This window comes from Microtus ochrogaster, chromosome 5 (genome assembly GCF_000317375.1).
Source record: "Microtus ochrogaster isolate Prairie Vole_2 chromosome 5, MicOch1.0, whole genome shotgun sequence".
In the NCBI taxonomy this organism is placed as follows: domain Eukaryota; kingdom Metazoa; phylum Chordata; class Mammalia; order Rodentia; family Cricetidae; genus Microtus; species Microtus ochrogaster.
Genome location: NC_022012.1, coordinates 16,286,385 through 16,299,487, shown reverse-complemented (window position 1 = coordinate 16,299,487; position 13,103 = coordinate 16,286,385). Strand labels below are relative to the sequence as shown.

The following is a 13,103-nucleotide window of genomic DNA, read 5'->3' as shown; positions in this document are numbered from 1 at the left end:
TCACATCTACACACATATATGCACACAGCTACACACATCACATCTACACTCATATATGCACACAGCTACACACATCACATCTACACACATCATATCTGCACACACATGTACACATCTGGTACATACACATGCAAAATAAGCTAATGTAAAGTGAAACAGTCAACTAGGCAGAGAGACTTGTCTGTAGCCAGCCTGAGCTACCTGAGATCCTGTCTTTAAAAACAGATATCACTTCTGATCCTGGCCCATGAAGCACAGACTAGACTCATCCTGTTCGTCAGAGGACATTGCAGAGACCAGATGGGCCTTAGCACCATGGCGATCCTGGTGTGCTCTCTGTGGTGATGAACTGTTCTGACCAATAGCAACAGGGGGAGGACAGGGTTTATTTGGCTTATACATCCCGATCGCAGTCCATCACTGAAGGAGTCAGGACAGGAGCTCAGGTGGGAGCCATGAAGCAGTACTGCTTACTGGCTTGCTCCCCATGGCTTTCTCATACAGCCAGGACCATTTGCCCAGAAGTGACAACCCCCACAGTGGGCTGGGCCTTCCCACATCAATCATTAATCAAGAAAATGCCTACTAGGCTGCCTACAAGTCAGTCTGATGGAGGCATTTTCTCAATTGAGGTTCCTTCTCCCCAGATGAGCCTAGTTTGTATCAAGTTGACAAAAAAAAAAAACTACCCAGCACAGTCAGGCTGCCAACTAGCAATGATGATTACAGATGGGCTCTCGGTGTTAGCCTCAACCATCCTGAAGCTCACAGCGACCAGCTTCTTCCCACTGACTCAGGGGTTCCCGGCAGTCAGAGCTCTGAATCAGCAGTCACCTTCACCCAGTGTCCCTGTTCCCAGGGTCCAGAAAAGAGAAGTGGCACATTAATCGTCACATGGAGAATGAGTGACAAGGCCAAGGGACTACGAACCAAGTTCCTTCCTCCACTAAGTACTACATGCCAAGAAGATTTCTCAGACACGGAGAGGGACATGGAGGCTGTGCCATGCCCCTGCAGATGGGGTTTCTGACCAGCTGAGGTGACAACAGCTACCGCTTGCTGACTACGAGAAAAACACTGCTGCTTGTTACCCGCACTGGGAATGAAACCCAGGGTCTCGTGTGAGCCAGGCAAGCACTGGACCAAACGATCCACACTACCTCATTCGTTTCCTTAGATAGGCTCTCACTGTGTAGACCAGCTGGCCTCGAACCCACAGAGCTCCGCCTGCCTCTGCTTCCTGGGTGCCACCAGGCCCAGCTTATTTATTCTTGCTGGTGCGTGTGTACATGTATGTGTGTACATATACCATGGCACACACAGGGAAGTCAGAGAACAACTTACAGGAACTGATTTTCTTCTTCCGCCACAGGCTCTGGGATTGAACTCCAGTCACCAGGCTTGCCTACTTGTGAGCCATCTCACTGCCCCATGGTTGGCTTTTGAGGCGAGATCTCTTGTGTAGCCCAGGCTTTCCTGGAGCCCACTGTGTAGTTAAGCTGGCCTCTGGTTTGTGGAGACCCCTTGCTTCCACATCCTGAGCAATGAGATTGAAGGAGTGAGTGAGTCACCATGCCTAGCTTTGACATTTTATTCGGAGATGAGGTCTAAGTTGTCCAGGTTGACCTTGAACTGTTGAGCTTTTTGCTTCAGTCTCCACAGCAGTTAGGATGGCAGGCTACAGCACCAAGCCAGGTAAAGACATTGTCCTGTTTATTTTAATTATATGATTTTATTTGACATGATCTCTCTATGCAGCCCATTCTGGCCTCTGACTCAAGGCAGTCCTCCTGCCTCTGCCTTCTGAGCTAGGATTACAGGTGTTTTCAACCATACGGAGCTTTTGACACCTTGTCACCACAAAGACCGTGATGCTGGGCCCTTGGCAGCCACCGTGGCCGAAGTTCTAGTCACCTCTTTTCTGCAGATGTGATAAACTATCTTGCTTAATGCTTCAGGGAGGAAGGAAGGGTTTCTTCTGGCTCCCAGTTCCAGGGTGCAGTCCATGGTGACAGGGAAGGCATGGCAGCAGGAGCTCAGGGCAGCCGTCACCTCCATCCATAGTCAGGAAGCAAGAGTGACAGATGGCAGCGCTCAGCCGTCTTTGTCCTTTTCATTCAGTCCAGGACCTCAGCCCAGAGAATGGTGCTGCCCGCAGTCACGGTCGGTCTGCCCATCTCCATTGCCCTAATCGAGACAATCCTCCCAGATGTGCCCAGAGGCATGTCTCCCAGCTGATCTAGAGTCTATCTAGACCCGGACTCTAGCTTGCATCGAGGTGACAAAACCAGACAAGGGCAACTACTGCAAACCAGAGTTTTGCATCTGTGTCTTGACCGTTAGTGGAGATAAGACAGCAAGCCACAGGGCAACATGAATGGTGTAAACTGACTGATCTTATCCTCTGTGATTTGTGGTTGTGTGTGTGTGTGTGTGTGTGAGAGAGAGAGAGAGAGAGAGAGAGAGAGAGAGAGAGAGAGAGAACGCCAGGGTCTCACCTGTAGCCCAGATTAGCTTGAACTCATTGTACAGCCAGGGATGGCCTAGAACTAGCAAAGATCTTGTCTCTGCCTTCTGGGTACTGAACCATTTGGCATCCCATCCTATGTGAGTTTGAGCTGCCAACACTGGGAACCGGTTTTCAGGAAAGGCAGTTCCAAGGATGACACTGCCCCCTATAGGACATCTCGGGGATCCATCCACTCTAAGTAAATACCTCAATCTGTTTCTGGAAACACACCAAAGAAACAGCTCTTAAGATACCCAGGAACAAACACCAAACTCAGCAGTTGGTTTCCTTGGTTCTCTTCAAAGCATGAGCTACACGTGGCACAGATAAGCCGCTCCCCCCCTCGTGTGTGTGTGTGTGTGTGTGTGTGTGCATGTGTGCTTCGTGTGACCTCAGCCTCTCTCCCATGCTACTAGGGCCCAAGCTCAGTCCTTGATTTCTTTTAGGAAATCAAGCCTTCCTCCTCTGAGATGCAGCCCCCAGGAGCCAGACAGCCCTCCATCCTTTAACCTCTCCCTATTCAGTTCTCCCTGGGCTCCTCTGTCAACCTGAGCAGCAGCCTGCCCACCCCCAGCTTCCACTATCTTCTCAGATCATCTGGCAACTTCTGCCACCATCGAATGTTCTGAGCTGCAAATGCCCCTCTCTGCTGCATAGAAGTCTTGGAATCTGCCCCTCATGCCCAGAGTCTTCCCTGCGTTGCAGGGATCATGAACCTGTGGCTAGCTCAGATCCAGAAACAGTTTGGCTTTATAGCTCAATTTCTAGATGCATATTTGTTCCCATTAATCCTGCCCCACCTGAAGTCACAATCCGTTCAACTATGGCATCAGCTTTTAAACTGTTCTTCCAGCTCTCCAGCTTCTCTACTCTCCTTCCAGTGGCTAGGGTGGCCTTTAAAAAAGGGGTGGGGGGGTCTTTGTACCCCAGGCTGACCTCAAACTCAGTAGCTGTATTAGTCAGGATTCTCTAGAGTCACAGAATTTATGGAATACCTGACCCCTCCTCTCTCTCTCCACATTTATATATAACGGGGATTTATTGGATGATTTACAGGCTGCAGTCCAACTAATCCAACAATGGCTAGCTATGAATGGCAAATTCAAGAATCTAGTAGTTTCTCAGTCCCACAAGGCTCAGCTAGTCTTCTTGAAGTAGGCTCCAATGTCAGAGAAGGAATGGATTTGCTAGCAAAGTGGGGGGAGGCTGACAAAGAGCCAAAGCTTCCTTCTTCCAAGTCCTTATACAGACTTCCAGCAGGAAGTGTGGCTGGTATTAAAGGTATGTCTTCCCGCCTCACGACCCGGATCAAAGCTGAGTTTTCCTACCTTAAAGGTCTGGGCTGGGAATGGACTTACCCACTTCAAACCAAGCAAAAAAATTTCTCACAGGTGTGCCCTCCATTTCTGGATTGCAGTTCATTCCAGATGTAGTTAAGTTGACAACCAAGAACAGCCATCACTGTAGGGTAATAGGGCCAGCCAAAGAAACCCACCCTGGCTCTGAAACCAGAGCCATTGAAAGAAACCCACCCTGGTTCTAACACCTGAGCCAGTGAAAGAAACGCTTTAGTCCCAAACCCAGAACCAAAGAAATACACCCTGACCATGAAACCAGTGCCTAAGAAACATACTTTGTCCCTACAATCAGAGCCAGTGAAAGAAATATGCCCTGGCCCCAAAACTAGAGACAAAAGTTTAAAAAGGCCAGTGGAGGAGGGGAGGGACACAGCATGGCTCTGAGACCAGCCATCTCTGCCCCTGATCTTTTAAACTAACCAATCCCTAAGCAGGGAAAACTAACCAATCCCTGTTCTCCTTAGGAAAACTCCACCCCAAAGAAGCCCTATAACTGTTCAGTTTGGAGCTGGTTTTTGTTTGTTTGTTTGGTTGGTTGGTTGTTTGTTTGGTTGGTTGGTTTTTCAAGACAGGGTTTCTCTGTAGTTTTGGAGCCTGTCCTGGAACTAGCTCTTGTAGACCAGGCTGGCCTTTGAACTCATAGAGATCCACCTGACTCTGCCTGTTGAGTGCTGGGATTAAAGGCGTGTGCCGCCGCCACCACCACCACCACCTGGCTCCCAATAAATCTCTTGAACAAGGTTTGGGTGAAGACCTTCTTTCACTGGAGCAGAGACTTTGTGAAGTGGGATTGTGTTGTTACAGCTCTGCTGGGAAAGTCAGCCGCAGAGCAGAGCATTAAAGGACAGTAACACTTTGGCTGGGGAAACTTTCCCCTAGCAGAGCAGAGTTGTAACAACTTCTCTGGGGAAGTCTCCTCCTGGAGCAGAGCTGTCACTTATGGGAAACCTTCCCTAGAGCAGGAGGATGTAAGCTGCTATCCCTTTCTTTCTGAGCTGTGACACTTCCAACAATAATAACCAAGAATGACTTTGAATTTCTTGTTTTGTTTTGTTTTGTTTTTGAGACATGATTTCTCTTGTAGCTCTGACTGTCCTGCAACTGGCTCTGAAGACCAGGCTGGCCTAGAACTCAAGAGATCAACCTATCTCTGCCTCCTGAATGTTTAAAGAAGTGAGCCACCACCGCCCAGCTCGACCTTGAATTTCTTTTCTTTTTTCTGGTTTTACTTTTTCGAAACAGGGTTTCTCTGCATAACAGCCCTGGCTGGCCTGTCCTGGAACTCGCTTTGTAGACCAGGTTGGCCTCGAACTGAGATCCACCTACCTCTGCCTCCCAAGCGCTGGGATTAAAGGGATACAAGCTACCACTGCCTGGCTGGACCTTGACTTTTTTATTTTCTTTTTCGAGACAGGGTTTCTCTGTAACTTTGGAGCCTGTCCTGGAACTAGCTCTTGTAGACCAGGCTGGCCTCGAACTCGCCTGACTCTGCCTCGCGAGTGCTGGAATTAAATGCGTGTGCCACCACCCCACGTTGGACCTTAAATTTATAGACACCCTATCTCTACCTCCTCCTGCTAGGATTACAGGTGATCAGGGTTAGGACTGGGGTATTTTGCGTTTTGCATTAGCACGTATTAATCATACACAATGGGTCTCCCTATGCCATCTTCATGTATGTATATAATGTATTTTGGCCATATTTACCCCTCCCCACTTCTCGAGTCCCTCACTCCTGCTGATCACCTTCCTCTTTCCAACCAGTCTCCTCTAGGGCTAGAATATGTGAGCATGGAGGTTGGGAAAACCCAGGGGCGCTTCGGGGGCGGGGGGAAGGAACTGTGATTGGGGAGAAGACAAGAGAGAGTAGCCCAGGAAGACGGAGGCCACGGGCGAGGACCTTAACCAGGAATACACGGCTGGACACACGGCTCGTCGCCAAACACTGTCGCTCCAGGGAACTTGCTGGGCGGGCGCATGCGCAGTAACAGACATCACTGTGCGCAGTGACCGGCGGTTGAAGGAGGCGATTGCGGAGTAGGAGGGAAACCAAAGCGATATATTTCCGCTTCCGCCGGGGACCGGAAGTTAGCGTCTCCCGGGTGAAGCGGCTTTGGCTGCGAGGCAGGCTTGGTACAGGTAGGTGCGGGGTCTCGCGCGCGGGCGTTGGGCCCGGCGGGACCGGGCGCTGTAGTCTGGATCACCCGCAGGCCTGGAGCCGAGGCCGGGGCATGGCTTTGAGGACGGCTGTGTGGGGAGCCTAACCACCGGCCCCCCGCAGCTGGGCGAGCAGGCGGCGCCACCAAAGCCTGGGTGAGGCCGATGGCGTCGTTCCTCCGCCGCGACCCCTTCCCTCCTCCCCGGTCGCCTCGAGACATCACGGCTCGTTCTCAGGCTGCGGTTTGCCTATGGGATCCTGCGGCCAGACAGACTCAGGAAACTCACTGATTGTTCAACAAGTGGTTACTAAGTGCTTGAGGTATAACCAAGCACGGTGGATGCTGGCCGGGGTTTGGACAGTGGCCAAGTGAAGTCCTTCCTAGGAGGTGGATGAGCAGGGTTGTAGACGCTGGAGTTGAAGGTGATCTGGAATTAGTTTGTTTTGCGTGTTATACGTGAGTATACAGACAGCTTGCAGGAGTCTGTTCTCATTTCACCGTGAGGGTTCGGGAAATTGAGCCCAGGCAGTCAAGTCAGGCTTGGCAACCTGCATCTTTACCTGCTGAGCCATCTTGCTTGCTCTGTTTTGAAAGTTTTGGAAATCTTTCTGTATGGGTATAATGTGTCTGTGTGTAGAGGTTAGTGGACAACTTGCGAAGTACACTTCTCTCTTTCCACCTTGACGTGGGTTCTGGGGACCAAATTCAGTTTGTCAGACTTGGCAGCAGTACCTGTACCTGCTGAGACAGGATAGACCAAGGTGGCCTGACATAGCCTGAGGAAAGTCTGTGATTCCTTGTAAGCGATTGCCAGGCCCAGATTTGGGAAGGGAAAGAGACACAGCTGCATAGACAGTGAAAGCGTGGGCTCGGGACCAGACCGCACTTCAACAGTCCTCGGTCTCCTGGGATCCCGCCTATAATCTCCTCTTGAGTATCTCATACTTTCCTGCTGTTGCTCCCAGAGCTTCAGCCATTCTTTCTGAAATAAAGCAATGAGAAAACCCTTCATGTGCCCCAGACACTTTGCAGATCTATCTCTTTGCCTGGCTTTCTTGTATCAAAGCTGCCTTTGGTCTTCCAGGCTTCATCCTAAATGACTCTGTTGTAGAGAAGTCATGTCGTGTAATGGGGCTCACATGGGAGGTTTTTTTGGAAGAGGAGAGAAAAGTAGTCCCTGGGGACAAGAGTGGAGAAAAAGCAAGGGAGAGACGGGGAGAGAGAAGAGAAAGAGGGAAAGACTGGAGGTGGGCAGGCCCATCTTTAAAAGGGAAGATAGCAACTGTACACAGGAGGTGCTCTTAGCTGCAGCTGAGGACGTATACTGTCAGGACCCTAAGAGCAGGCCAATACAGATGCCTAAATACTAACACACCCTTCACGCAAAGTAGCCGTCTCAGAAACTTTGATTTAATACTCAGAGCAGTATTTAAGGTTCACCCAAACATGAATTTTCTTCTTAAGAGCCTGTCATCTGTAACTATTTATTAATTCAGATCTTTGAATTTTTGGTTTTATGTATTTGGGTGCTCTCCTGCATGTATGACTGCCCACCACATGCATGCAGTGTCCTAGGAAGCCAGAGAAGGGCATTAGATCCTCTGGACCTGGAGTTACAGGCAGTTGTGAGCCACCATGTAGGTGCTGGGAAATGAACCTGGGTCGGCCCCATTGTTTTGGATTTGTGAGAGTCTGGCCTCTGACTTATGACATCATCCTGCCTCAGCCTACCAAGTGCTGGGGTTGCATGCTAAACAAACATGCCTGGTTTGGTCATGTTCTGTTTTGGTCTGCTGTCCTGTGTAGCTCAGGCTGGCTGAAAATGTGGCAATTCTCCTGCTTCTGCATCTTTGCTAGGATTCCTCTGGGAGCCCCCACTAACTGAAACTTGAGAAGCAATGGGTTGGGCGTGACAACCCCTAGAGCAGTGGTTCTCAACCTTCCTAGTGCTGCGAGCCTTTGTTACAGTTCCTCATGTTGTGGTGACCCCTAATTATTATTATTATTTCATTGCTACTTCATGACTATAATTTTTGCTACTGTTAAAGAATTGTAATGTAAACATCTGATATGCAACCATGAGGCCCATAGGTTGGGAACTACTACCCTAGAGTCTTCTACTTGCTAGACTACCAGCTGAATTCACTTAGTTTTTCTGTCACCAGGCAGTGGTGGTACATATCTGTAATCCCAGAACTAAGGAGGCAGAGCCAGGCTGATGGCAGATTTCTTAGTTCCAAGCCAGCTTGGTCTACAGAGCGAGTTCTAGGGTTCTACACAGAGGAACTCTGCTCCAAAAACAAACAAACAAAAATTAATGTATATTTTTAAATTTTATTATCTTGTAAATATGGATGTTTTGCCTGAACATATATCTGTGTACCTCCTTTTTTTTTTCCTTTTTTTGGGGGGGGGGAGGTGGTAACTTTGAACGTATTTTGTTGCCCAAGATAGCCTTTACCTTTCAGTACTTCGAAGTGCTGGGGTTACAGTGTAGGGTGGACTACCACACCAAGACCCTGTCTCCAACTTGCTATGACTTCTCTGTCCTGCCTGAACCTCTTGGGTTCTGGAATTTCAGGCGTGTGTCAACATGCTGGCCTTTTTCTTGCCTCTTTCTTCCTTTCTTTTTCTTTTTTAAAATAAGAGTATTGTGTAATGGCACATACCTTTAATCTCAGGCAGATGCTGGCAGATCTCTGGATTTGAGGCAAGCCTGGTCTACATAGAGAATCTACCTGGGTTACATAGTGAGTTCCAGACCAACCTGGGTTACAGTGAGACTGTTGTGGGGGACACATAATGAGTGGTAGACAGATGAGTATAATTGCCCTCTCCATACCCCAGCAGGCTGCTGTCTCCCCGTCTCAGGGTCTGGCCTAGAAACAGTGGGTGGTCTAGGTGTGCTGTGTGTGGAGGTGCCCCAGGGGTCAGACTACAGAGCAGACTACAGAGTGCATCCCCAGACAGGTCAGTGCTGCCACCTCCCTGTCCACCTGCCAACAGGCCGTCTGCCCGTCCCTCACTGAGACCATAGTTTCTCCACCCACCTCTTCCATGTCTTAGACTTTGGGGTGACTGTGGTCATAACTGATGACATCAACTGAAGGCAGGAAGGGTTTGTTTAGACTCCACAGCAGGTATGTCAGACTGCAAGGAGCTGCTTTTGTGTGTCCAAAGTCAGGAAGCAGAGGGCAGTGGATGCTCAGCTGGGCCTCTCGTGTGTGTGTGTGTGTGTGTGTGTGTGTGTTTCTTTGTTTGTTTGTTTGTTTTCCTGTCTATAACCCTAAGCCAAGAAATGGTAGTGTCTTTCTTTAGGGTGGGTTTTTCCACGTTCATTAGCCTAAGCAAGATAACTGGCATGCCCAGACTAACAGGTGATCTGGAGTCTGTCCAGTTGATAATCAGTATTAACACGGCAGTGTCAGGGGAAACCAGGCATGGATACTCATGCCTGAAGTCCAAGCACTTGGGAGGATCAGGAGTTCAAAGTCATCCTCTGATATTTGGGGGTGGAGACCGTGTTTGGATTTGTTTGGGTTTTTGTTGTTGTTGTTGTTGTTGTTGTTATATTTTTGGTGAGGGGGGGAGATTGAGAGAAAGTCTCTCAATGTAGCCCTAACTTCCCTAGAACTCACTCTGTAGACCATGATGGCCTCAAACTCACAAAGACCCATGCCTGCTTCTGCCCCGAGTGCTGGGATTAAAAGTGTGTGCCACCACTGCCATGCTTTTTGGAGGGGGGGCTTTCCTCCCATCCTTTTGTGTCCCCATCACAGCTTTGGACACCACCCTAGACTGTCATTTCTCCCATCCCTTAAAAAAAAAATCCTGCTTGAGACTTTATATTTGAAGTAAGGGGAGGCGCATGTCCTGCATCGTGCATATGGAGGTCAGAGGACAAGTTTTGGGGAGTCTTGTTCTGTCCTGCACTATGTGGTCCAAACTGACTAGTCCCAGACAGTTCTGTTTCTGTCTCTACCCCCATGTCAAAGCCAGGGCTGCAGCTATGAGGACCGGGCCTGGCTGGCCTGTTGTATAGGTTTCTGGAATTGGACTAGGGTCATCAGCTTGGCATGGTTGGCACTAAGCCCCACAAAGCCATTCTCTTGCCCTTGACTTCAATTTAGTCACTCTTTGGACGTAACTCCTCTGTCCCTTAGCAGAATGCAGTCAATATGTTGAGTGCCCTCCCTTTGTCCCTGTGTTTTCTTCAGCCAGCTGTCCACCCCTACCTTCCTCTGAGCACAGAAATCTTTTTTTTTAATTGATTTTAATTGAGCTCTACATTTTTCTCTACTCCCCTCTCCTCCTTTCCCCTCCCCTTCAACTCAACCCTCTCCCATGGTCACTATACTCCCAATTTACTCAGGAGATCTTGTCTTTTTCTATTTCTCATGTAGATTTGATCCATGTATGTCTTTCTTTGAGTCCTCATTGTTGTCTAGGTTCTCTGGGATTGTGAATTTTAGTCTGGTTTCCTTTGCTTTATGTCTAAAAGCCATTTATGAGTGAGTACATATGATAATTGTCTTTCTGTATCTGGGTTACCTCACTCAAAATAATGTTTTCTAGCTCCATCCATTTTCCTGCAAAATTCAAGATGTCATTTTTTCCTGCTGTGTAGTACTCCATTGTGTAAATGTACCACATTTTTCTAATCCATTCTTTGATCGAGGGGCATTTAGGTTGTTTCCAGGTTCTAGCTATGACAAACAAAGATGCTATGATATGGACGTAGTTGAGCACATGTCCTAGTGGTACGATTGAGCATCCTTTGGATATATACCCAAAAGTGGTATTACTGGGTCTTAAGGAAGATTGTTTCCTAATTTTCTGAGAAATCACCATGCTGACATCCAAAGGGGCTGTACCAGCTTGCACTCCCACCAGCAATGCAGAAGTGTTCCCTTTACCCTACAACCTCTCCAGCATAAGTTGTCATCAGTGTTTTTGATCTTGGCCATTCTTACAGGTGTAAGATGGAATTTCAGAGTTGTTTTGATTTGCATTTCTCTGATGACTAAAGATGTTGAACATTTTCTTAAGTGTCTTTTCAGCCATTTTAGGTTCCTCTGTTGAGAATTCTCTGTTTAGGTCTGTACTCCATTTTTTAAATTGGATTATTTGTTCTTTTCATGACCAATTTCTTGAGTTCTTTGTATATTTTGGAGATCAGACCTCTCTCTGATGTGGAGTTAGTGAAGATCTTTTCCCATTCTGTAGGCTGTTGTTTTGTCTTGTTGACCATGTCCTTTGCTTTACAGAACTTTTCAGTTTCAGAAAGACCCATTTATTGATTGGCTATTGGGGTTATATTTAGGAAGTGGTCTCCTGGAGCACAGAAATCTTAAGTGACCTACTTAGAGTCACACAGTAAGTTGAAAACCAAGGTTAAAAGCTGTTCTCAGCCATCCTGCACAGAGTGTACACAGGGACTGTTGTGCCTAAGGTCAGGAGCCTGGGTTTCTCAGGTGGAAGCCTGGGTGTCATAGTGTACATCTTCCTTTCTCCATGGGCCACTGCTTCCGGAGGATGGAGGTAGAGAGTGAGCATCTTCCTCCAGCTTCTGACCCCTGTCCTCTGCCCCACAGGTTTCATCCCCCTGCAGCCATGGGACGAAGGAAGTCTAAAAGGAAGCCGCCCCCCAAGAAGAAGATGACAGGCACCCTGGAGACCCAGTTTACGTGCCCCTTCTGCAACCACGAGAAGTCCTGTGATGTGAAAATGTAAGTGGGTGGTTAAGATGGGCCAACCTACCACTGTGGGCATCCAGGCTTGTCCTGCCTTGCTTCCCTGGGCCTTCCTGCTGGCTGGGTCGCCCCCAGAGGTCCAGGGCTCTTTCTCATGCATCCTTCCACCTTGTCCTTTGCAGGGACCGTGCCCGCAACACTGGAGTTATCTCCTGCACCGTGTGCCTAGAGGAGTTCCAGACACCCATTACGTGTATCCTTATAAAGTCAGCTGATGTCTGGGAAATCAGAGAAGGGGGTGGGAGTCGTGGCTACCCTGACCTGCTCAAGGGCTGGTGACCAAAGACAAGGAACTGTCAGTCACTCCTGCTCTGGCCCTGTGGCCAGGGGTGGAGCCGCTGCCACCTAGGAGAATGGACATTGTCTGCTGAGGTAACACTAAGTGACAAGGCACAGGGCAGGGGTCCGACTGGCTCTGTCATAGCAGAAATGTGCAGGAGGGGGCTTCACTGCCACAAATCGTCCTTGACCTGTGTTTCAGATCTGTCAGAACCAGTGGATGTGTACAGCGATTGGATAGATGCCTGTGAGGCAGCCAATCAGTAGCAGGAACAAGGACCTGCCCCTCAACAGTCCCCAACTTGGGTGCCAGTCCAGAGACATTCCAGGGTGTAGGTCCAGAGCTGTGACAGTCCTCCCTCTGTGTATGGAGTAGACGTGTGTGTGGCTGTAACAGTGGCCCTGGCTGCTTGTAGCTAGCGTGGAGGTGAGGGGTCGCTGGGTCTCACCATGCTGCCCAGGGTGGCCTCAAACTTCAGAACCTTATGTCTCAAATGGCTCCGAAAGCCTTCGAGTTGCACCCTTCTTCAGCTCCCGGCCCTGCCCCCAAGCTTTATGTTCCTGGCTCCTCTGGTGAGCGTTTCTCGACATCCCAGGCAAGGAGTAGCTGTGGGACCTCCAGTCTCCTAAGCCACCTCACCAGCTCCTTGCCCTCGGGGAACTAACTGGACTTCCTGTCCTTCCCACCTCCTTGTGCTTGTGACCTGGGATTCAAGGCTGCTGACCAACCAGATCCCTTGGCCGGGCTTTGCCGGGTGCCCATTTTCCTCTTCGATTGCTTTTGTAGAAAAGGTAGGGGCTGGTTCAGTGACAGCTGTCACTCACAAACCTGATAATAAAGCAGCCAGTGCAGATACCCTGACTATCTGTGCTTTCTTGGGTTACAAGGTTCCAGTACTGGAAGAGGAGGTGGGATTTGGGGCTAAGACTTTCAGAAGAGACCTTGGTGATCCTATGACTATGATGTATGGTTTGGTCAGCTTTTCAAACTATTTTTCTATTGTTTTCTTTGTGAGGGCAAGGTTAGTAAGATTGGGGGTGGAGT

The 13,103-nt window shown here is 49.0% G+C and overlaps 1 protein-coding gene across 1 annotated transcript; it reads left to right on the top strand.

Moving 5' to 3' along the window:
* Positions 1–5,939: 5,939 nt before the first annotated feature.
* On the top strand, positions 5,940–12,917 carry Elof1 (elongation factor 1 homolog). Its single transcript, XM_005346946.1, has 4 exons — positions 5,940–6,006; positions 11,621–11,755; positions 11,902–11,972; positions 12,261–12,917. The coding sequence occupies exons 2-4, from the start codon at positions 11,640–11,642 to the stop codon at positions 12,323–12,325; spliced, it is 252 nt and encodes an 83-aa protein (XP_005347003.1). The 5' UTR covers positions 5,940–6,006; positions 11,621–11,639; the 3' UTR covers positions 12,326–12,917.
* Positions 12,918–13,103: the final 186 nt, after the last annotated feature.

Excerpts from the sequence above, each read along its gene's own strand:
- Elof1 (XM_005346946.1), top strand. The coding sequence starts at position 11,640 with ATGGGACGAAGGAAGTCTAAAAGGAAGCCGCCCCCCAAGAAGAAGATG. Across the intron at positions 11,756-11,901 it reads AAGTCCTGTGATGTGAAAAT|GGACCGTGCCCGCAACACTG; the intron begins GTAAGTGGGTGG and ends TGTCCTTTGCAG. Across the intron at positions 11,973-12,260 it reads GTTCCAGACACCCATTACGT|ATCTGTCAGAACCAGTGGAT; the intron begins GTATCCTTATAA and ends CCTGTGTTTCAG.